The sequence below is a fragment of the Lepisma saccharinum genome, chromosome 1 (genome assembly GCF_977018435.1).
Source record: "Lepisma saccharinum chromosome 1, izLepSacc3.1, whole genome shotgun sequence".
Classification (NCBI taxonomy): Eukaryota; Metazoa; Arthropoda; class Insecta; order Zygentoma; family Lepismatidae; genus Lepisma; species Lepisma saccharinum.
In genome coordinates, this window is record NC_139229.1 from 187375071 (window position 1) to 187401979 (window position 26909).

General features: G+C 35.6%; 1 protein-coding gene across 7 annotated transcripts in view; it reads right to left on the reverse strand.

The window, feature by feature from the left end:
• The window catches only part of LOC146005452 (cleavage and polyadenylation specificity factor subunit 6-like), a 145632-nt gene that overhangs the window by 51382 nt on the left and 67341 nt on the right, over window positions 1–26909 (reverse strand). For 4 of the 7 annotated variants that reach the window (XM_083144707.1, XM_083144702.1, XM_083144697.1 and 1 more), the window contains exons 7-8: window positions 14354–14446; window positions 8842–9026 (exon numbers count right to left, since the gene is read on the reverse strand). In XM_083144707.1, the coding sequence (XP_083000833.1) occupies window positions 8842–9026; window positions 14354–14446 (278 nt within the window). The remainder of the gene's footprint in view (window positions 1–8841; window positions 9027–14353; window positions 14447–26909) is intronic. The other 3 variants (XM_083144721.1, XM_083144715.1, XM_083144711.1) reach the window with 2 other exon arrangements.

The window sequence follows — 26909 nt, forward strand, 5'->3', positions numbered from 1 at the left end:
GTTTGTTTGTCTGTTTACCGAAGAGTAAGAGAACACACACGATGAAGTCTGAAGTGGGAGGCCACTACAGTGAGTAACTTGTCAGGCCACTTCAGTGAGTAACTTGGCAGGTAAGATAAATGAAGAATTGATTTGGTTTATTTTACGTCGCTTTTCTGCCACTTTTGGCTAATTGGGAAGATGGGGATGAGTGATGATATGATGAATGAACACTCACAAACACTCATGCATAGGCCAGGATTCGAACCAGGACCCCTGGAGTCATAGTGCAATGTGCTAACCACTCCGCCACGGGGGCTGGCTGATAAATGAAGAAGTTAACAATTTCTGATCTCTCCTTACAGTTCCTAGAAATTTAGTGGATTTTACTGCACTAAACTCAAAATTGAACAACAAACAGAAACTCATTCGCATGGCAAAAAAACAGAGACTTGATAAGAGTCTACAAATCCTTTGTCTTGGTCTGACAAGCCCCTGACAGTGGTACTGACTATCAGGTAGTAGTCTATGGAGTAAGGATTCTTACCACAATAAATCTGTGACAAATACTGGTATACATGTTCTGAATACTGCTGGTACATATTGACAAAGTTGATACACATCCCAAATACATTTACTTACTGCTAACAATTTTAAGCACATTTCATCTTTGAACTTACTATCAGCTAATAATAACAACAATTTTTACTATTTTCTGAAATAAAGCTTAACTGGAATGAAAATGTTCTCATGGATTTTGCATTCTATTAAAGACGTTCTTTTCTTCTTAAGGATTACATCATTATGATTTCATTATTATGCATGACAGAATGGACTGGTCATGGTTGAAGTGGTTTCAGCATATGAAGAGGATGGAACAAGCCAATCTTTCAGCAAGAGCATACTGCACCAGAAGTGGGAAAAAGGGCAAAGGGAAGATGGAAGTGTAGGTGGAAAGAGCAGGTAATGCGTACAGTGAGAAGAACAGATAAGGACTGAAACATGTACAAAGAAAATAATAGTGGATAGACTTGCCATGGGCTAGTTATTTAATTTTATGCAACTAGCCAAGACAAGAAGATTCAGCCCCCCTGTCGGATGGAGAAAAAATAAGAACTGCCTTACACCATCATTAAACAAAATCTTCATCGGGACGTTTATTCTCTCAATGACGCATTACATTAAAATCTATTTCAATGGATTAATGTTAAAATTATCTTCCATAAAAGTTATTCACTTGAGCAAGAGTTTAACTGCTTTTGATTCACAACAATCATCATCATGAGGTTCAAATATGAATTGATATGCAAACTGCTCCACAGATTCTTGCACATTTTACACATCCAAATTGGCCACAGCACTAAACAACAGTGGTTGAAATGTTTCACTTACAAGGGAAAGTTGTGAAGTGGCTATCCAGTACTAGAGCTATCCTTGCATATATACTTCAGAATGTTGAAAGAGAAAAACCGTGAAGCGCTAGATTTTGAAACCATACAGTGGAACCCCGATTTTACAATTTCCAGGAGCCCATAAATGGGTGGAGAAAATGCAGGAAAACGTAAGGGATGGGTGAAACTCGTGTGTGGGTAAGCAACAACTACACAATTGACTTCTTTTGAACATACGATGCATTAAAAATGGTTAAACAACTGGTAAGGTAAAGTTCATCATGCATGTAGCCATGAAGCCATATTTATGAGATGTGGGCGTAGGACCCCACACTGAAAGGAAGTAATATTATGAACCCCCCTCCCCAAAAATGCAAAACATGCAGTGAAAATTCATGGTGGATTAGCGTCACTTATTCTTAGGTGTTAAGGGTGATCACCTTTATGCACTGCAATTAAAGTGTTCCAGGATTTAGTTCACAATAGATACAAGTGGAATCATTTGGATCACACTTTAAGCTCTATACCTAGTCCCGATTTGCCATTCAGCATAAAGTGAACTTTATCAAACTTGTGCAAATTTTAGATGTCAAAATTAGGGGGATCATTATTTACTCTTACATTAATTGAAGATTTACTGTTGTATTTAGGTGTCATGTAGATAATAAAGACCCCTTCTAACAACAGTTTCCCTGTAAATAACGTGTTTCTCTCCCTGGTCCCAGCACCCATTCCTACATTGAACATTGTGATTCATTTACTGTATTTACGCATGCATAAATGTATAATGCACACCCTGGAGTTTGATGGTGAAAAGCAACAAACGCGTATACCTTGTGTCAAAAAAGTACCGAGAATTTGTAATTTAAAAGGCCCGCGCAAATGATTTTTTAAAAATCTTTTTTTTCCGTAAGTTGGTAGCACTGTACTTAATTACTATGCCAAACATGAGCGTGATCTGTCAACCAGTTTCTTTACAGCAGCTGATTGAATCAGTCCACTTCAGTAGTGCATCATGATTTTTACAATGAACGAAATTATTGAACAAGGAGTTTGCCTTAAATTTTGTGTTGCGAACAGAATTTCGTGTGCTGACTCACTAAAAATGTTAGAAGAGACTTATGGTGAATCAGTTTTTCCAAAAACACGGGCTTACGAGTGGTACAAAGCGTTCAAGGAGGGCCGAGAGATCGTCGAAGACATGCCTCGTTCTGGACGACTTTCGACCTCTTCAACTGATGAAAACATCGAAAAAGTGAAGGAAATTGTGCTCGATAATCGCCATTCCAGATTAAGAGAGATAGCTAGTGACCTTAACATCTCTCACAAGTCCGTTCGTTCGATTTTGGTGGATATTTTGGGCATGAGACGTGTCGCCACATGGCTTGTACCAAAAGAGCTGAATTTTCTTCAAGAACAGTACCGTGAGCAGGTCTCTTTAGACATGCTGGATCCTGCCAATTCTGATCCCACATTCATGGAATGCATCATAACTGGTGACGAGACATGGGTCTACGAGTTTGACATGCAAACAAGTCAACAGTCATCAGAATAGAGAACAAAAGACGAGCCGAAACTGAAAAAAACCACGTCAAAGTCGCTCAAAAGTCAAGGTGATGCTCATTGTTTTCTTCGATATTTGTGGTTTGGTGCATCATGAATTCGTTCCAGAGGGACAGACGGTCAATAAAGAATACTATTTAGCCGTATTGAAGCGTTTGCGTGAGAAAATCTGTCAGAAACGGCCAGATTTGTGGAAAAACAATTCGTGGATTTTACACGACGATAATGCGCCATCGCATAGAGTGACAGTTGTGACTGAATGTAAGGCCAAAAACACAATAAATACCATCGATCAACCACCGTATTAAGCAGATCTGGCCCGAAACTAAAATTGCCGCTCTGGGGTACCCGTTTTGACTTGATTGAAGCCATATAGCAAAATTCGTGGAAGGAGCTGAAGGCCATACCGGAAAGCACCTATAAAAAGTGTTTCCAAGACTGGAAAAAATACTGGCATATGTGTGTTGCATCAAATGGGGCCTACTTTGAAGGCGACAAAATAAATATTGATGAATAAATGAAAATTCTGTATTTTATTTAACAATTCCCAGTACTTTTTTGACAGAATATATCTCGTTTATAATGTGCAGTACAATTCAGGTTCAAGAAATAGCTTTCTAAGTTGTAGGTCTTAAAGCTGTTGCTATGCTATTCAATGAGTCACCTGTTGGTATGTGGACCAAGAGAAGAATATCATCTTGTGTATACAATGAGTCACCAACCCCCCCCCCCTCCCTCTCCCTCCACTGTGTTTAGCATTCCAAAGTTTTCACTTCTGTAACGACCTTGTTTATTCTGTAGAAGAAGAAAGCAAGATTAAAATTATGTTATGGATTTGTTGCCCTCTGGAAGTTATTTTTTATTATTCCTCACCTGACAAATACCACAGACACTCACACACATCCCATGTGACAGGAGGAGCACGCTCGAATGCTCCCAGAATGGCACCACTTTCCTCGGATTTACAAAACAATCCGTTACAAAGTGAAAAATCATGGAGAATGGCCATTTCACTTTTGTAGTGTTTTTTTTAAAAAAATATATATTACTGAAGAAATCCAACTTGGTTATTTGTATTTGCGCCTGTTGATATATACATGTCATATAGAGTGACATAGTGAAAACATGTATGGTTTCATTTTGGCTGTCTGAATTATTCCATGCATAATATGCACCAGTTTTTGGGGGCAAAATTTTGAAAATACGGTATTTGTAGCATGTGAATGGTTCTGAAGAAACGCATATTATGTCCATTGTGTGCATTATCTTCCTGCCCTGTTATGAGTGTTCTAGATGTTTACTCTTGTCAGCCACAAAATAAAGAGCCAGGGTTTAGCTTATCAGAATTTAGCAGAACGAAAGTCTGCTTGCCTTTTTAACTCGTGGTTTTGTGTCTGGTGCAAGTATTTCGTAATCATTAGAGCCTGGAAGTTCAGGCATTTATTTTCGTTAAAATAGGCAGGCAAAAAGGCATTTATAATGTGGTAAATAGGCACTAAAATGAAAAAAAGGCAAAATAAACCGAAAAAAGGCACATTTAGAAGTCGCTTACTTTTATCTATAATTTCTGGCAAAATGTTAAAATCTAAATTGGGAAGAGCATTTCAATTTTCTCCGTCTTGATTGCACATAACTACAAGGTGCTTTTCAAGTTCTAAACATGCATTGATAGTCGTCTGTCAGAGAGAATGTTTTTCATAATAGAAAATGATCTTTCTACTTCGACAGAAGTTATTGGAGCATACATATAACAAGCTAATGTAGCTGGACTCATTTTGGTAACAGCATTTTCACCTTTTAGAATATCACAAATTGTTTTCAATTGTTTCAAGTCCTCATTTGCACTCACTACCCGTTAGCACTTTTCCGCAACAGCTCACCCCTTTTCTCCTGGCACTTCCATCATCTGCTGCATAGATTCCTCGAAGATTTTCATGGATGCTATAATTGTAATTGTCTCTGGCAATGCACCATAATGTGCAAAAGTAAACTTGAATAGCACAGGAGTTTTTTCACTTCACGAATTGAAGCCGCTTCATTTTCTGGAAGAGCATCGATCACCTCACTGATTTTTTGAAGGTTGTTAGCAAAATATATAGCTGCTGATATCCAGGTTCCCTATCTCGTCAAGACTGGTTGCTGAGGTAAACTAAGCTCAATCGCAACTTCCTGAAATTTTCGAGTTCGAGAGGGAGATTTCAGAAATATCTTCTTTGTGTTCGAAATCAACCTGTCCACTTCAGCAGTCAATCATGCACAAGAAATGTTAACCAAAAGGCAATATCCTGACTCAGCATGAAATAATTTTTTCTCACACTTTTCTCCTTCAGCAATGTTGAAACATGCGTGCGTTCAATATTACTTAAATAAGGTGAAAATTATTCACATATTAAACGGAAGAAAAATAAATGCCAACAACGTTTTTTGGGAGAAAAATAATTTATATACACATTTTTTTAAAAAAAATGTCAAATTTCATTGAAAAGGGCAAAAAAAGGCATTATCATTAAAAATAGGCAGTGGAGTCCCAAATAGGCAAAATAGGCAAAATGAAAAGGCTTCCAAAACATTCGAAACAACATAAGAAACGTATATCCGGAAAAATTTTATCAATATATGCAGTAGATAAAAAGAGGCATTTTGCCAAACTTCCGGGCTCTAGTAATCATCAAACACAAAAACTAATTTTTGAAGACTGCAGATTCAAAACAATGCACTTTTTCTCCATTACATTGGTTGAGTCATTGATGTCAGAAACAGTTATTGGCAAGTGACAGCTTTTTACATTTTTCCATGTTGTCCATGCCACGGACACAAACAATATTTCCTGTGCAGACAACCGCATTAAAAAAAGCCTGAATCAGCCAATTATCACATGGATGTCCACACCAGTGGCAGATGAATCCAAACTTATTCGGCAGGGAGAGAAGGGTGTGACTTCTTTACTTGTTCCACATTATGTTTATTGAAGGTTATTGTTACTTTTAAACAAAAATGCTTTAATAAAAGCTAGGAAACCTGCTCTGTTGCATGCCTTGCGAGAGTTCTCTATCCATCAGACAGCTCATGATAATGGATATTATTAGACACAATATTTGGATTGGACATTTGTACTGTTTCAAAAGCTACCACTTAGCAGTTTTTCTCCATCATTCTGAAGAATATGTGCCAGGGCTGGATGATACTGAGTGGTTACTCCTCGAACTTCCCATGTCATTGGCCAAAATGTGCTACTTGGTGGAACATCAGCCCGCATTAAGAGATTCTACAGAAGTGAGTGTATGTGCATGAAACAAGCAAAAAATGTGCCACAGCCCGCATTAAGAGATTCTACAGAAGTGAGTGTATGTGCATGAAACAAGCAAAAAATGTGCCACAACAGTCCATGACAAGAGAGCCTACATGAATGCTACCACAAAGATTATAGCTACAGCCAATTCTTGATTCTACAACCCTTCATGGTTCCTGGGAAAGGGGCATTATTGGAATTTGGGCTGATTTTCATTCTCAGGGTGGCCACTCTAGGACCATGATAAAATTCAAGTATAATTCCTGGTTTTCAAGGCTAACTTTTCAAAAATTCAAGGGCACAAACACGTACATTTAAAATATATAATTTAAGGTGCAGAGTTTACATCTACCATTTCATATAATCAGATTAGAAATATATCTACAAACATAAGTCACAAATGTTACGGGATATATTAATTTACCAAAAAAAAATAATAATTTTATGAGAATTTCACACTCAAATTTACCTAATCAACTTCAACATATCTTAGTCTGCAATAATTTCCAGTCAGTTAGATAAAAAATTAGATTGTTCTGTAAAGGGCACTAATAAAGTAAAGGAATTGAGAGAATTCTGTTATATTTTCCACACAACTTTCTTTTCTTTTCTTCCCCCAATAAAAATAGTGGCTAAACTGTGAAAACTTGCTTCGGGGTATTAATAAATATGTATAACTTCAATGGGACTTGGAATAATAAAAGTTGCAATTTTTCACGTCTACGGAGAAAAAATTAAGCAGAATTCCCAGAGCCAATAATTCATGCATAATTTCCAAAATCAAGGAATTCCCGGTGAATAGCCACCCTGATTCCGTAAATATGTTAATAGTTGGAGATAGTGGCCTTAAATGTCATGTGTTTATATTTATTACATATAGGCAGTGACTGTAGTCCTGTTTGTTTACATGACATGTACATTAACAACCATTGTAAGCATGTGAAAAAAATATCCACAGGAAGAGAATTGAACATAACCAAAATAAGTGCAACAAATGCACTTATTGGTAAATTTCTTCAAATGTTTAACCTTTCCCCCCAAAATCTATTATATTCCCAGGAAAAGGATCTTTACTTCAAGAGGATGCTATTCCCAGAGTTGTAGAATAATAGACTTGACTGAAGTATAAAAATGATATTGGCTCATTCCACGTGAAATCAACCAATTGAAAGACAAAAGTTGCTTCATGGTCATGGATTTGCTTACATTTTTTTTTAATGATAGATACTTGATCCAATATGACAAATATGTAATATTAGACTTGTTCAACAAGTTACAAATTTTTGAAAATTTGAAGATTTTCAGAAATTGGGTGGACAAATTAAATATGATACAAAATATGCCATATCTCGGAAACTACGTGGAATATTGTGATTATTTAGGTATTGTTGGAGAGGATAAGGACAGTCCTAACAGAAAATAACTGTGTTACCATTCTTACCTGCTCAGAAAGTAGACAAATCTTTAAATAAAGTAATAAGTTGTGATGACAAAACAAATCACTTCAGGTATTTGTTTGATAGGGAATACCAGGTTTTACCATAATGAAAACTGTTACACAGCATAATCAATTCAACATAATATTAAAAAAATAGCTACCATTTTTACACAAAGTCAAGTTTTAGAAAAATTATGCCTGCTCTGAAATACCATTGCATAGGGTTTTAGAACTACAAAAATAGGAAAATTTTAAAAATGGTCCATCAACCAATGTTGGATCATCCATTTGGTATGGACTGACCCATATGCATTCTGGACAAAAACTCTGGTCTTAGTACAATTTTTGTGAGCTAAAAGTGGATCAACATCACAGTAATGCTTCTTCATGTACTCAATATTTCTAACAATATTATGTGTACTCATATTAGTGTTAATTTTTAAGTATTTTAGGCCATTTTTCAAAAAATATAACTGTGTGTCAGTGCAAACAATGGTTCATTCAATAAATAAATTATTATTTTCTTCAAAGATTTTTCCACTTTCTGAGCAGGTAAGAATGGTAACACAGTTAATTTCTGTTAGGATTGTCCCTCTCCTCTCAAAGAATACACAAATCATCACAATATTCCACATAGTTTCCAAGATATGGCATATTTTGTGTCATATGGTGCATTCGTTCGTCCACCCAATTTCTGAAAATCTTGAAAAAAATTTCACTTTCATCATATTTGTTGGACAAGTCTAATATTACATATTTGTCATATTGGACCAAGTATCTATCAGTAAAAAAAAAATTGGAAGCAAATCCATGACTATGAAGCAACCTGCTCTGGGTGATTTCGCATGGAATGACCCTATTGCATAATCTACAAACTACCAGATAATCACAATGAAGAGAAACAATCAAGGAAAACCTTTGTACTAATACCAAATCTATCATTAATTTTGTTCTTAGGTGATCCATGGCATACCATGGAAGTTATCTACTTGTTGAAACATGTCCATCCAATTTTCCAACATAACTATCACATTTTAAAATATTTTTTTTTAAAAAAATACACAAATTACTCAACTAAACTTCAAAACTACCACATGCATAATTAAAAAATATCTTAAAATATGGTTCCTTAATTTATATACTTTAATTATAGACACCTTAACTCTCTCAATACCACTTACACGAGTCTTTCCCCAACCTCGTACCTGGGATGTAGGGGGTGGCCCATAAGCATGCGGTGGTCCATGTGGAGGAGGGGGACCTTGATGGGGCCCACCTCCCTGTTGAAAGAATGCAGGGTTCACATGAGGAGCCGGAGGACCTTGAGGTGGGGGCCCCACATGTCCAGGTGGTGGTCCCCCTGGACCTAAAAAGAGACAAGAAAAACATCAAATTTACTTATGATGTAAAAACACTTATAATGTTTTAAGCTAATCAAAGACAAAAGGAGGTACAGTGGTCAACATAGTAAGGCATCTATCTGACTACCATACAGACAATTTTAAATCAATCAACACTTAGACACAGGGATACACTTACCAAGTGGGACCCAACTTGTATTGAAATTTAACTATAAGTGTGCCGACCTCTGTGCAGTATGATTAGCACAGCTTGCTACAACGATAGGGGTCCGGGGGGTTTGAATCCCAGCCTGCGCATGGGTGTTCTTCGTGAGTGTCCCTTCATCATATAAATACTCATCCTCATCATTGCAGTTAACAAAAAGTGACAGAAAAGCAATGTAAAATAAACTAATTCAATCACTCAATTAACTATCAATGAAAAAAAACACCAGTTCATCTTGATACATAGTTTCAATGTCATCGTGGGAGGGGAGCTTTTCTTTAGTCTTATATTTTCCCTTTTTTCATATGTATCCTACATTTTTTGCTGAAAATACATAATTTTTTCAGAAGTGGTAATTTCATACTGCTACATACTTTACTCAACAACTTTTGTTTCCTTCAGAATAATTTGTTCCAAACAATAGTTTACTAATAGCACTAACTGTAAATTAATACTTTTTTCAGTTGTCTCAGTTGAGTAGCTGATTTGCAATCTCAATACCGAAGGTTCCAGGTTTGAGTCTTGATGCAGGAATTCAACTGTGAGTGTCCTTCCATCTATTCTCCATTCAACTTCATCATTGCAATTACACTAAAGAGGCAGAAAAGCAATGTAAAATAATGAAAATTCTAATCTCACCTTCTTTTGCAAATATTGTTACAAATATTGTTACACATTGAACTTTCTAATAAAGTACTGATACAAAATTTACTGGTAAATGATCCAATAATTATTTCTCCTTTTAATCAATGCACGTAACTGTGACATTATTGTGCTAGGTCTTAGATTGATTCATTAATTGAGTTTTTAAGTCCACTTTATGCACATATAGGCTACAGTTTAAAGTGGGATCTAAACCACAATGCCATGGGCCTCCACTGGGTATTGAAACCGAGACCCCTCGATTACAACATGATGGTGTTTCCACTATGCCATCGGGGAGGCCCGACCCAAGTCTTAAAAAGCAAACCACTACCATAACAGCAATACCAGTATGCCATCAAGGAGAAATCTTCACTTTTATTCTGTTCATCCTCCCAACATCATAAAGAACACAATCAAAATGTAATATATTTCTTCAAAACAGCCTGCTAAATTAAAGTCAACCTACAGGTAAGAAACACAAGTGCATACGTATAGAAAATAATAGAAACATTGCTTCCATACAAAATTGGAACACAGGTAAGTAAAATAATACTTTGCAAAAGCTTTCTTTTATGTATGCTTGATCAACAGTGTGTGAAACAAGAAAAGAGAAACAATAGAACTGCAAATATGAATAAGGGAATTGAGATGAACACTGATATGTAAGGTGTTGATACTTTTATCTGTTATGTTATAGAGCAAATGTGGCACAACGCACACTCACTCACTCACTCACTCACTCTCACTCTCTCTCTCTCTCTCTCTCTCCCCTCCCTCCATTGATATAGAATACTATGATTGCTGGCAACACTTTTCAATTTATTTTGCAATTCCTTGACATGAAATACCTCACTCATACTCCAAAATATAAGTTTATGTAGCTTGATAGCAATGTACTAAATTCTTCTTCTATTATGTGATTATGTGCAGGTTAAGTGGTACAGCAGGCCACAGGCTGAACTTCACCCATGAGTAAAGAATTTCTAATTCTAATCATTTTTCCAATGAAAAATAACCCAATCATGAAGAACTACATACGTATGGGCAAAATTTTGGATGTTTCTATACTTCTGCTCTTGGTCTGAAACTACTACAGAAGCTAGTATTTAATCTTTTCTTGCAAATAGAGATCTGAATATACAGATATAACGCAGTGAAATATTTACTGTCTATAAAAGCACTGCTTTACATGAAGTAATCAACTCCAAACAAACATTACTACAGACTTTGGTGGAGTTATGGAAATAACAAACCTAGCATTACATATTTTAAATAGCACTACATACACACAACTGTAACCTAATATATGTCATACAAATATATATTTTTTTAAATACAGCTGTCACTCACTCTAGCTACAGCTAGGGAAAGCTATTTTGTATGTTAACATATTTCTATTGTCAATACAACATCCGATTTTATGTCACATAACTGAACTTTACTAAATTGTCCGAGAATACAAAAGCAAATGCTTTTCCAGACTGAAATCAATGCAATCAATTCAACCATACTTGAATGGGCTTATGTAAAATGTATGAAAAGTAACAATCGCCTGCACCCCTATATATGGAGATCCCTACAATGTTTTTCTCACTTTCATCAGTTTCGGGTTGTAAAAGTGATCTATTATCTTCGGTTCAAAGAGATATAGAGTGGAACCTTGATTTTACGTTTTTCAGGGGTCCAAAGAAAAAAATTAAATACAAGAAAATGTAAAATATGGGAAAATTTTGCTCTATTTGGACCATAAAAGATTGAATGTATAATGAAGGAAAATGTAAAATCAGAGCTTCAGGGTTCCACTACATATATGGTGTATATTAACAATAAATTTCTTCTGGCAAGGAAAGGGGCAGGTGCACCCTGTAAAACTATCTCAGCATTAACATACTGGAACATCAACATTTCACATATCAGTTACATCACGTGATCTTCAATCCCCATACGAATACAGATCTTCAACAAAATTAGACTAATGTCTGATAAAGGAAACACTGTTAGCATTTATTATTATCAAGACTGCTGCCATTTTGGATTGTGCAACAAATCAACCGACATTACATTGGATCAGATTATGATTAGGGCTGAGCCGATAACACTTTGAACTGATACTAATACTTGAAAATTCGAAACAACGTATTTTAAAATATTGATTAATATTAGTGAGTGAGTATTCCACTGCAATTACAAGCATCAATAAATGTACCATCATTTTCCTTTAAAATATTCAAAAATTATATCAGAATATAAAAATACCTGTTATCTAATGACAAAATACAATATTTCACATAATATTTGTACAGAATGAAATAAAACTTCAAATTTTGCATAACTTCCAGGGTAATTAGATTCAGCGAAAGAGCAGCACAGCATTTTTGCAGACCCCAAAAACGATCAAAATCCCGGAAAAGTATCGGCCGTAATCGGTCAATAAAATCCAACAGATACTTTGCGATACTGATACCACTGGTATCGGATCCTCATACCACTGATACATCGGTATCGGTATTGGTTAAATAAACAATGAGATCAAATTGTATCATTGAGAAGCAATACATCCCTACAGAAAAAAAAATCCTTTGGACAAGAATTTATATCTGAAACTAATGTTAACTGGAAAAAAAAAAAAGGTGCAGTTTCCAGCACTCAGTTTTACATAACTTCCATCTATGCGTTAATGTATTTTAACTAGGGATGAACTACCACCACTCTGACCCGATTCAAATACCAATACTTGAACATTAACAATTTAAAGATTTTCAAAGTATGTATGAATATTAATTAATAAGTATTCAATTGGAACTATGCCCTTCAATATACAAGATAATCACAACATAAAATAATCACAATTTAGTTTTCCAGGATATATAGACTCTAAAGAAGTGGTGCACTGCAGACCTCATGACAAAAATGAACTCAAGAACTGTATTCGTTATTGAATTCATAGCAAAATTTGGTCCTAGTTTTAATGCATAAAATTGCTTTCCAATAGAATGTTCACAAAACACTAACATGGTAAAACAAGGCAAGTTATCCTTGAAAATGTGTAACTGGGGGCAGTATCATTACATTATTGGTTACAGGCATTGATAGAGAGTTACTGTCAACTACATCCAGTCTGATGGTTTCATGGGACTTCAGCGATTTCTGCTGCAAAAGATCTTCGTAACTGACTGAAAAGTTCTGAAAATTGTGGCTCAACCAAAGATTGAGTCAAGGTCATTTTTCATTCCATGCCAATACCAACAATTATTATCAAATAATACATCAGGATGTCACACACATGACTGAAATGTTACAATATAAGTGTTAGTATGTCGGTAGTATGCTTAAACCAGATTTGCTTAAAAGCTATTTAACTGTATTTGACAACTGAAATTTGGACCACTGAAGGATGTCACTTCCTAATATATACAACTTGAAAGAAAGAGAATTGTATTTATAATCAACTGGCACAAACTAGATTTCCAGTAACCCTACTTATTGAAAGTGCTACATTCCATCACTCCCCATGGTATGCAAGTCCACATGGAAATAGTACTCTCCATAACTCACTAATAGTTAGACCCTACTTAAATTATGTGAATCCTATTCTTGTATTTTAAATTCACATAGATAAGTTACTAATTCTTCCTTTATCAAAGTAAACATTTTTCAATCTATGCACACATAGGCTAAATGGTTCTGCAACTACAGTTTAAAGTGGGATATGAAACATTAAAAGGGGTTGCCACTGAAGTCCTTGATTACAAGGTGATAGCATTACTCACTGTGCTATCAACGAGCTTCTTCCTACATATCAAACTGTCATAGAACTACAAATATAAATTCAAACACTGTACTTGTAGCATTTAAAACTTTTATATTTCCTCAATGTTTTAACACATGCTTAACATATGCTGTTCTCAAAGAATCATAAACACAATGTGCAAACTTTTTCTTTACATGACAATATCCTGACACAAAATTAGCAATATGCCTCACACAGTCTTTTACTAGAATCATATAAATTATTTCATACAGAAGTAATGTTAAAAGCTATTTTCAACAACTGAATCAATATATATTTCCTTTTACACACCTTAACAATAACAAACCACTTTCAGTTCAGAGAACTCTTATTAACAAGATGCCACATGATTGGTCAAATATCATTATTGCAATCTAACATTTACATTGTTCATAAATTTATACCGATTGCAATAGCACATATGACTAGAATATCTCTAACAAATCCTTTAAAAAATGTCTGCAATTTCAACCACATGGTAATGTGCTAATAACAAGGGCACATATATACAGACAGAGCATGCAGTTGTTCCAACAACTTCCAACAAAAAAAAATCCCACACTAATTAAAATTTGCTTCTGAAGCCTTGCATATCCACCCATTCAAAATTAGAAAACCTTCTTGCTTTTCACCTCCAATAAGTACCCACATCAATTTATCACCAGCAGGTAGGAGACAATGGTGTCACTAACCTGGTGGAGGTCCTCGAGGAGGGGGTCCTTGTCCGGGACCTGGAGGTGGTCCTTGCATTGGTGGGGGCTGAGAATGGGGTGGATAACCTGGTCCTAGAACAAACAAGCACCAACACTAGCATTATAATCACTAGGGATTTATGTGCTTTTCTATGGAATATGCTAGGTGAATATTAATATTATTACAATATGTTTCTTTGTTACCTATAATTCTCCATATTAGCGGAAAACTTCCTGTCACACACAATTACACCTATGATTATTTCTAGGGCTAGGATTTTCGAAACTTTTATTGTAGCTTTTCAAAAGGACACCCTTACAGATAAAGTAAAAAAAAAAAAAGTAAAGTGCTCCCCTGTGCTTTGCACCATGCCATGAAGACATATCGGGGGTGTGTGGAGATAGGGTCCCATACTTTCTTGAAGTTGGGTGTGATGTGATCAGCACCATGCCTCTGGCCATTTTTACCCCCCCCCCCTAAATTATACAATGCTAGGTGGGCACCGAAGCCACTTGAACAGGTGGACAAAATCCATTCTCCCCCATCGGGGATCGAACCAGGGTCTCTTGTATGGTAATCAGATGCCCTAACAACTGAGCTACCACGGCTTCTTACAGATACAATACAAATTAAACTGTAAGTTTACCATTTAATGTATCTTTTATGGTGCACACAGTGATGAAAATGTATATTTTGAATTATATGTTCTGTTGCTAAGCCTCGACAACTGTTTATGCTGTATGTGCTGAGATTTTCTAGCAAATAACTTATTGAAAGCTTATGAAAATTATGTTGAGTAGGGATTGAACCGGTTCACTGGCATTCTAACAAGTTACCAAGCCAACCTCCAGACTCACCACCACCAAGATCTCCATGCAATATTTTGCCTCCTCCATGGCCATGCAGTCTAAGGCACCTTGCTTTGGATGGCGACTGTGGGACGGCATGGGTTCGATCCCGGGTTCAGTCTGGGGAAATTTCGACCTGTGTATAGGGCCGGTGGCAACCCACCATCGTGAGGAAATTGGGGAGCTTCGAATGAGTAAGCGTAATCCGGTCACGAGGACCTACTACAACGGCTGGGGATATGTCGAGCTGACCCCCCAACTATTCCAATCCTGGTTGAAGATCTCCACGCTTAGAGGTGACGAAGGAAAGCATGGGAGGGAGACCAGCAGACAGTAGGTAAGCCAAGGCCCTTCATGGGCTGTTACGCACAGGATCTTTAGGCATAAAGTAACCATACCAGCAGACATGAACTCAAACAACCCGTAAGAAGTGTGTTTCTTTTTTATAAGGGGCTCATGAGCATACATTTCTTTTGGTTGTTATATTCTCATGTGGTTTCTCTTTCACATGTTTCAACAGTGAACCTAAAATGTAGGAATATAACAAATCAGATTTCCGATTAATGTGTTTGGCTAAAAATGGCATATTGGTAGTATCATAATTGGTAAAAGTCCATTTTTTAAACATTCCAATATTAAATTTCTTACTATCAGTCCATTTTTTTAAACATTCCAATATTAAATTTCTTGCTATCAAAATTTTTACTGTACAACATGATGTATTGATATAGTTTCAGCAAGTTTAATATAGCCAGTGGTGTACGGTTTTCCTGAAAGGAAAAATTAACAAATGTGTTATGAAATTCTGTTCTCTTGAAATGGAATTTGTGAAAATTGTTTTTGTACCAGTATTTAAGGATATTTGCTAACATACAAACACAATTATTACAGCATTTTCCTATCAAATAATGTGTTTAAGGCATTCTGACCTTAACCAAGATATGGTGAAGACAGAGGTTAGCTTGGTGTGCCATAAGCTATTCCTACAGCTATGTCAATTTTGTAAATAACGTCTACCTTAAGTAAAACATTCACAAATTTCAATGATTCCAAATTTCTAATTTAGGCCTTCATAACCCTTGATAACATGTTTTACCCTAAATTTGAAAGGTATAAAAAATCTCACAATATGAAAGATATGAAATCCTAGCCTTGCATGTTTCTTTTGCATTAAGTACCAACTCATAAATAAATTACTTAGTAATACCTATTTTTATGAACAAACATTGCATGTACACAAAGAAAGTAGACCAAATATAATATTGGGGTTTCCAGTTATGCACAATTAATTACAGAGATATTTTAATGAAACATTGGCACAACATTGATGCACTGAGTGATCGATAAATTAGTTACACACATATAAGGTGTTCACAAAGTCCATCTCTGATTACAAATCTTTGTACCATCTGAAGTTTTTAAGATAGAGCAGTGAAATTTATGGCAGAGTGGGGTAACTCACGAAAATTCTTTGGGTTCAGGTCCCATATACATAGTATTAGTCAAACAGGAACTGTGTCAAAGAAATTAAAAATGTGTTCAAATCTGGTGCGTGCTATCACATCACGAGAGACATTTACCAAAAACTGTGCAAAGGGACTTTCTCGCCAAGTACAGAAGAACATCAAAAACATAACGTTCTGCAATGGAAATTTCAAGGAAACAGGGAGTGTATGTGATCTTTCACAATAGAGCTGGCATTCGACATGGAATAAAGTGTAGAGCGATTGCACGAGTGTTTAGCTCAAAGTCCAAAGAAATCAGTTTGCTGCTACATGCATGCAAGGTGCAAATTGTCCAAACTTTGTAACCCATAGGCCACACATGAATGACAGAATGAAAAACAGGATATACATGATTACGTCAGTTTCCTCAGAGATGTTGGCCAACACATGGGCAGAAGCGGAATTTCACTTACATGTGCTTCGTGCAACCAAAGGCGCCTGGAGGTTTACGGATGTTCAAAAAACTTGGTGAGTTAACACACACTTTGCTATAAGTTTCAATTCTCTATCTTAAAAAATCACAAGGTACAAATATTCGTAATCAGAGAGGGGTATTGTGGACACCCTGTACATCATGAAGCATGTCCAGAAAAGAAGAAAAAATTGGTGCATGCAATGCCAGCGCAACCTCATTACATTCAGATGTGTTAGTTTACAATGGATGTGAAAACTGACAATACTGCAGCACTTGCAGTCAGTGATGAGATTTTTAAATGGGAAACGGTGAATGTGGTAGAAGTATGCTAGCAGATTGTTGAAGAGGAAAGTGGGAGTTGGAGTTTTAACCTTTAAATGCCCAGCTGATAAATTCTTGCACCAAGCAGCATCATTGTGTGGTATGTGACTTTTGAAACTTACTGTAACTCAGATAATGTTCGGAGATACAAGTTTCTATTGCTACATGAGCCTTGAAGTGTGTGTTGATAATATAATTAGTGAATAGTAATTTGAATTTGGCTATAAATAGAAGCGGGGGAATCCTAGATTGGGTGTGTACTTTTTTCTTTTAACCCTTGGTAGATTGAAGCCTCTCTTGCACGTACAGCCTTTCCGGACAGGAACTTAACAAAAAAAAAGGTAAAGTGTTCCCCTGTGCATAGCACCATGCCATGAAGGTGTATAGGGGGTGTGGGGGTAACGCCCCACACTTTCTTGATCCAGTCGTGAGTGGGGGTGATGTGATCAGCATCACGCCCCTGACCACCTTTACCCCCCAGGGTTTCCCCCAGGTACCCATGTTATTCGACACTATGAACTTAACAAGCACACTCATTTCGAACTTGCTGAGGTGCACAAAGAAAATTGTACTTAAGAACTAATTGTTGTACAGATTTGAATATTTTTTTCTTTCTTCAGGACAGGGCTTATAGCAGAGGTGAAATCTATACATTGTACCTCCCAATAATGAAAGTTAAAGGAAGGGGAAAAAAAAAAACATGTTTGGCATGCTGCTGTGGTCACCAAAATAGACCAAAGTGAACAAAAAAAAATCCAGTACGTAGCTGTGATACATTCCATCAACCATGCAAAGTTCCATTGAAAGTAAATTGGAACTTCTTGGTAAAAAAAATAATAAGTATGTATAAGGAGTAGTTGCCACCTCATTGCATAACAATTTTATTTTTTTGCTTTCATTATTACATATAAAATAAAATTCATCAGCAAAAAGTTGTGGTTGAAGAGTAAATAATCTATTTATTAGAAGAGAAACAGACATTTTCAAACTTCGCTTGTCAATAATAGTAACAACAGAAGTATTGTTTTGTGATTTGAGTGTCATGCCTTCATACGTGAATGAACAAAAGAGAGAGAACTGAATTATCATCTGTAGTTTTCAGGAAATGACATGTTAATTGCTGCCGTTTTGAACAAAACTAGTCATCTGGAATCCCTTAATTGGGCATTTTAGTCGATACTGGCTGTGCGTTAACTAAAGGTTAATGGATTTTCAGAACATCACTCCTGTTCTTAAAATCTGTAGCCTAAATATTTTGCAACGATAAAGAGATATGTTCTTGTATGCAGACCAATGCGGTGAGTTTCCTCTTCGAAGAAGATGAGTGCTAATGGAACAGTCATGATTATAGAGCAGCATGTTTTCACAGCTACTACTTGTCGGCACAGCAGAGATCCATAAAGTGAGGCAGGAGAGAAGATGTTAGTGGTGTTGGTGTGATGGTCTCTCAATGACAAATGACAATGAGCACTCGTGTGTTTTGTTTGAGATCATGATTTACATTCTCAATTATCCAAATAAGAACTTGCATTCAACTTGAATGTTTCAGCAGTTTCACCCAGGGTGGCTCAGGACAGGTCAAACTTCTTAATGATGCATTGGTGGCATACTTTCTTCCAACAATTTAAGAAGTTTTGTACTTACAAGTGGTTCACCTAACAGCTTATTGTCCAACGTTTCTGACCCATTTTCATTTCCTTTTTCACAGAGACAAGGAATTAAAACATTAAAAGATGGTTTAAAATAGCCGAAAGAAGTACATAACCATAGGTAGTTTTGTTCCTACATCAAAGCAGGACATAACACAGACAGACCCCTCATCACATAATTGGCTTTTATGTTCCTTTGTGTTTTACCCTCCTTCCTTCAACAGTTTTTAATCAAATTTCACTTTTGTAATTACAGGACTCCCTCAAGAATGATCCTGAAACAGGTCCGAGACACTGGGCAGTAAGTTATGAAAGGAATCAGTTGTAAGTACAAAACTTCATGTTTTGTAAAATTTTCTTCACTGCTTATGCGAACATATTCAAGAAATTATTAGAGTTCACATAATGCACCATGTAGGTACGATTTTGTCAGCATCTTGTGTGTGTAAATTACACACAAAAAAGTAGGTGTAACTAATTTTTGTAATCACTCAGTACTTATCTCTGTTGTTAAACTTGCATATAAATTACAGGTTGGAAAGTTAAGTCAAAATTATGGATGAACCAGTGACTCAACGTCGGTCTTTGCATTCAGTTACAAAGTCAACTAATGCAAATTGTGGGAAAGCCAGAGGTTACATTTGAAGTTCGGTGGTAGAGCATAGGCATGGAATGCCAAAGGTACACACTAGATCCCTGACTGAGACACAATACTTTTCTGTGTATTTCATGTATTTAGTTCAATTGCATGTAATTTTTCCATTACTTGTTTCTCATAAACTATGGTCTTATACTATCATGGTGTAACAAAAAACTGATACATGTGTCATGAAAATACTGAACAAACAAACCCCTCAAAGACACATAAATCCCTATTAATTTAATTAAATTTATTACAGTGAAGTCACTATTATTCTTAAAGTCAATTTGTAAATTCTTGAAAATGGACTGAAGATGATGTCCCTGTATTAACAAATACCATAGGGTACTAAAAACATGCACATTAAAATAATATCCTTATTAAAATATAATTCCATAACACTGTTATTACCTGATATAATTCTAACTTAAAAGTAGATGAAAACAACATCATTAAAGAAAATCTTCAAATTTAAAATTATTGACATATGTATATATATACACACACATATTGAAACCTCGATTATACATGTTCATTAGGGATGGGCCGATATGAAATTTTGGCTGATACCGATATAAAATTTACCGATACCGATAACCGATATTCTACCGATCCGATATAAAATTAGAAATGGTCCTTGAAGACCCTGAAATTTTCATTGATCTCCGTAATAAATAAGTTTTTAGAGCTGATTGCAATGCAAAAGAAGTTGAATATTTAGCCATTTACTTTTTCAGAAAGTAGGGCATGGAGATTATCCATAAAAATTACAACAAAATGGCAGAATTTTGCACTAAATTATAAGATATTTATCGATATATCGGATCGGTAAAATAATCGGTAATTTTACCGATAAACCAATACACCGATATGCCTATATCGGCCAATACCGATAGAGTACCGATTAATCAGTGCCATCCCTAATTTTCATGGATTTGTGCCTAAAAAGAAAGACAAGCATTGTAACATATTTTACTGAGACTATGTTTTTTAGTGTGTATTAAATAAACAAAAATATAAAAACTGATGTGTCACTGCATATGTAAGACCTACACAGAAATTTGCTGACAGAAACATGACAAAGATGAAACACCTACACAGTGAATTATTTAAAAAGGAAGTATCAAAGTCTCATTATTTGAGATAGTTCTCAAATAATGCGACTTTGAAAGTTGTGTGATAGTTTTGCATATGGTGCAACCTCAACAAAGTTCAAAAATTTCAAATGAAACTATAGCATCGCAAGTGCTTTAACAACATTATTTATATATAATCTTGATACACAAAACTGCACACCATACATGCAAAAACACATCCCATAAAAATTCAGCAAAACGTAAAACGATTAACATGATAATAAATAAATAACTTTATTTATTATTATGTTCATCTTTTAGAATAAAGAAAATATTATCAATATATAATATGACATGCCTTTGTTATATATAATTCAGAAAAGCTACGATCACTCACTAAATAAGAGTTTCCTTCCTCTTTCCATGTACACTGTTGAATAAATAAGGTTGGTGAGGGGACACACAACTGTTTTACTTATACTGCTATGCAAACATAATGGTGAAAATGGGACGACAACATATTAGGACAGCTGAGTGGAAATAAATCACAAACATCTGTATGCTATACCCAAATTACTCAAGTCATCTATGCTAATTACCTACTAGGAGGAGATATTTGATTTCAACTTTATACTATGTAAAATATTTTGGAAATATATAGAAAATATGTCCTACGAGCTTTACAGCAATGCCTGATCAAAATTAAGAAAGAATTTAAATATAAAGGAAAACTAGTAAATTCAAACTCAACTGAATATCTGTAGACTATGAAAATTGAAGATGGATTACAAAAATGGCAAGATTCAATATTTATTCAGAAACAAATATTACAGTATCTTCTGTAAAATAAAAGGTAATTTTTTCTGAGGTGCAAATGCACCAAAAATTTTATCAATTTATGGGCAATCTGTTTTATATATTTCCCTCAATCAGTACTTTTTGCAATGTCTTTCTATTTACTTTTTTATTGTTACAATTTTTGCCACCTCACCATGTTATTTACATGTAGTGGGCAAGGAATACAAGCTGTACACCATTGTATTAAATACTAGTCATATGAAAGCATAAATTTTGCTGATCAACACATAACAGAAATCTTCAATGGTACATTTTATATAAGTTCCTGCCATGTTAGGACACACATAAAAAAGGACCAATCTGAACTCGCAACAATGTAAATGAATGGATTTAGTAAAATTCTCACAGTTACACCGGCATTTACACGTTGCTCCATGGTTCCCATGGTTCTAACAAAGCGATGTGTTGTAAAACTTTCCAAGGTTTTACATTTCTACTTTTCCCTGGTATATGCATGAGGGTTTACTGTACAATATTTCATTTATGATCAGTACCAAGTCTCTTTATCAAGTAATGAGACTTATTTTGTAAACATGATAAAGCAAACTATTCAGCACAAGAGAAAGGAATGGGGTTACAAAACAAGGAATTTTCTACAGTTGATGAAATTTTACCGTTATGTGCATTAGACAAGAAACAAACCACAAACTCGTTAACACCCCCTCCCTCCTCTCTCCACCAATGCCAAAAAAGAAGTAAAAGATAATGTAACATAACACATTGTTTCCTGCACTCAACGTACATTTGTGTGGAACAAAAAATTCTCACAGGCAGGAGCATGTGGTAATGGGGTTACTGAGTTGCCATGTGAACATTTGTTATTGCAAGCATCTCCTTACAATTTCCTTGTGAAAAAACTGATGCTATATTTATAGTCATGAAAAACAGTTTGTTCGTAAAGTTTATACATGAAAACATTTACATTCTTTTGCCTGTATGGGCACTGTAATTACAAAACATACATACAAGAGACACTAAAACAAAGGTGATTTTTCATGAATAACATGTATCTTCAGATTAAATGAAAGGACCAAGAGCATTTAATCAAGGAAGCAATAACTCGTCAATAATTTAAGTAATGATTGTGGCCAGAATGAATTTGTATTAATCTGGAACACATCATGACAGGAATCTAAGAACACATCATGACAGGAATCTAAAAATGTGCTACCAATATAACCTGTAGCTTCCTAATGAAAGCTTATGTCCCAGAGCAAAGACTGTTCAAGATATTCTACATTACAACACAACTCCTCAGACAGAATGAATCATCCTAATGTCAGACTCCTCAGACAGAATGAATCATCCTAATGTCAGTCATATCAAGCTATTTATATTCCAAACCTACACACAATATATTTTCAATGTGCCAAAGCTACCTGCCATCGAACACTTGGAAAAAAAATATTATTGTCTTATTTAGGTTAACCATATTCCCATGTAAACATGACAAATGAAATGCTGCCAAACATGAAGACCTTACTACCACTGCACTTTTCTTCAGTGTGTTTAAAGAACAAATAACAATTGATACACATTCTTGCCAACATGATATATAAACACTGTAGCAATTTAAATTATTCGGGATAGTTATAAATTGGGGATCACACACAATATTCACTACTCTATTGGCATCAGACTTTAATAAGGATATCAGTATAAAATTGCCAAAAATTTTACTTATTCAATATTTTTATAAAAAGCCTGAAACTTACTACACTAAATCTGTCAGTGTGTTACTATCTTCATGTACAATGGCTCTGGGTGGAAAGTATCCAAAATAAAAGTGTATATCTCAGAAAAAATATTATACACACAACTAGTTGCACCAATACAAAGGGAAACTTATATTTTTCTAATATCCTGAAAATGTACCGAAGTAAATTTTATTCTTAGATAGGCTAATTGGAACTGGACATACAGGTTAAAATGAAATCTGAACCATTAGGCAACGTGTCTCGACTGGTAATCGAACCTGGGACCCTTGGATTACAAGGCAACGTTAGGCACTATGAAGTTAGGATTGACTCTAGTGACATAGGAAATGAGTTATTGGTTTGTTTACAATATCAACACCTAAATGTGTTGTTACTTGAGTTAAAGTCTGTTGCAGATGTTTGGCATCAATTTTAGAATGCGGTTTTGGTATGAATAATGACCTCCAACATACACAAAGCATTCAATTCTGGAAGAACACACTGAGGAATTGGTAACTCTATTACGTCTGAAATTTCCTGGAATGAATGAACCTCTGAAGAAAATGTCAAAGACATTAGAGAATCCAAGCAAAAAAAATCATAGTGGTAGCTTGTCAAGGGGCAAATGTTTCATGCACTGCAAATGAATGGTCTGGGTCATGTGTAAAAACTTCACCACAAACATGCTATAATGAACTGACACTACACTCAATCTCCTCAGTAAAGTAGTAATTCTCAGATAACATTAGGTTTGATTGATTGAGTGATTGATTTAGTTTATTTTACTTCGCATTTTGTGCCTCTTGGCTAATTTGCGAAGATGGGGATGTGTGATGAAATGATGAAATTGATGAATGGACTTTCACAAACAACCAAGCCCGAGCGAGATTCGAACCCGGGACCCTTGGTGTCGCAGCACGATGTGCTAACTACTCGGCCACAGGGTCCGGCACATTAGGTTTGATATCAGTGAAGTTATAAAAAGGAACAAATGCAATATTTGGGGTTCAGAATATACACACATCACAAACAGGGCTGTGTGACTGAACACTGCAATAATTAAAAGCTGCACTCAGAATATTTGTAAATATTAATGTACAAGTATTACATTGCAATTACACCATCCAAATCTAAGAGTTTTATTCAACAAATCACAAACAGACAATTAGAATATTAAAATAACTATCATTTAAGTTGTTTTTTTCAGATGATGATGTGTAAAATTAATTAAAATTACGGATTTTGTACGATTTATTACATAATTAGCCACAAAACTGTTGCTTGGAAATTTTGAATATCCCAAAGAAGTATCGACCTGTACTGATTATTAAATTTTGAACCAATACTTCCCGATGCCAACACATCAGTATCATCGTTCTAATCACAACTGAAGTGAAGAGTCGCTGTGCCAATGTTCGGGCCAGCTTGATGGTTGGACGTGTCTTCTTTTTGGAAGAAACTGAACACAACCTTCCACTTGAATATGTCAAAGCAGTATATGAGTCATTCCATGCCAAATCAACACAGATTTGTGCAATTTCCAACCTGACCATCTCCGATTTTCATGAAATTTGGGGAGTTGAAACTATGCATGGAACTTAGTAACTATGAAAATTTTTAGTTTCGTTTGTCTTGTAATTGTTAAATTATTCAAGGTCAAAGTTAGCATAAATTGCCCTTTTTGAGCCTGCTTAGTTGTACTAAATGTGCTGTAACTCCGCCACTATTTCGCCTAGGAAGCTCAAATAAAGCTTATTGTACAGGGAATTGAACAAGCTTTCCAGTGATATATAACAAGCCTACCTTTGGATAAAAATATAATTTTGTCACGTGACCTTGACCTTCGACCTTGAATATCTCAAAACATATCACCAAAAATCGTGAAAAACATATATTTGGCCCCTCATGCCATACTCTAAAACATATCAAAAAATAATTCTGGGACTTCAATGGGATCAGAAGATACAAAATAATATGTGTAACTATGTGACTGATAAAAGCCTCATTGCATGAACTATGAAGAGTCAAATGTCCCTTAACACCCCCTACAAAATGTAAAGGAGTTGTCTTGGGTATAATTGGTCATGAAAGAAATAGGTTAGGCACAGGGAGATCCCTAGCCGTGTGTGTCAAGCGCAGGTCCAGCATATTGTTGATCGCCATATTGCATTCAAGGAAAAAATTTCAAAGGAAAGGGGGTTATGTGATATATCAAATCAGGCGAAGGTTTTCCAACGTATCTCTAGCCAGCAAAAAGTTATACCCATATCTACCACTTACGATATATGCACATTATAATGTTGTCAATGTTCCTGTGAGCACACTTGTTGACGTCTCTCACAGTCACATAGAACATTTGGCAATGTAGCAGGTGAAACATCATTGCAAGCAGCAACTATGCCTTCTCTCAGATAGTCAATATCACGGATTTTTAGTGCATGCACCATTCTCTTCAAATGTTTCTAAAGTAAAAATTGATTGATTTAGTTTATTTTACTTAGCGTTTTGTGCCTCTTGGCTAATTTGCGAAGATGGGGATGAGTGATGAAATTGATGAATGGACATTCACAAACAACCAAGCTCGAGCGGGATTCGAACCCGGGACCCTTGGCATCGCAGCTGAAGGAAAAAGTAATCCTAAGATGTTTGATCTGGGGAATGTGCAGGCTTTTTAATAGATCCCTGTCTGCCCATCAATCTACCTAGAAATTTACCATGAAGAATTGCCACAATGTCTACATAGTGTGTTCACACTCTGTCCTGTTTCAAAAGTCTGGAAAAGTGCCATATACCGTAAGCAGGGATGAAAAACCTGTTCACTTAACAAATACAAGAAGCCGTCACCATTTAAGGTTCCGTTGTTGGATATGGACCAAGCATTCCCTTTCTCCATACACTATACCACATCATTAGCTTACCAGCAACAACCATTCGGCTGGGATCTGTCTACTGTAGATTATAAAATCACAGGTATTGCATATTCTTTTTATTAACTTCACCATGAACATAAAAATTTGCCTCGTCACTGAAGAATTTTACATTCCAAAGGAAGTGTCACCTAATTGTTTGAGATACTTTTCCCAATATTCCTCACTATTCAACTATTTGGTGAACGTCGCTGATCAAAATCATATGCAATGTTGCGTATACTTCTTTCTCTCCCGAGATGTCAGCGTGATCTCGACAAGTTCCTAACACGTTAGGAGCATTCTAATGCTTTGTTTTTAACACCTCGAAACTGAGAAAATGGTTACAAGCATGCAGTAATAACTTTTTCCTGGTTAAATATACGTTGGAAAAACCTTATTCACTTCATTTACACGATGACGATTACCACTCTTCCATCAGAGAGGCACTCCCAAGTGATTACTTCAAGCTGCCATCAAACAAAATAGGGCACTACCACACTTGAGCTGCATGATTACAGAACACTTGGATGATAGCAGAGGTGGGTCAATTATTAACTTCTATAGTCTCCAGAAATAACACCACTGATTTTTTTTGTTTGGATTATTTTAAGAACACTGTTTAACATATGAAGATCAA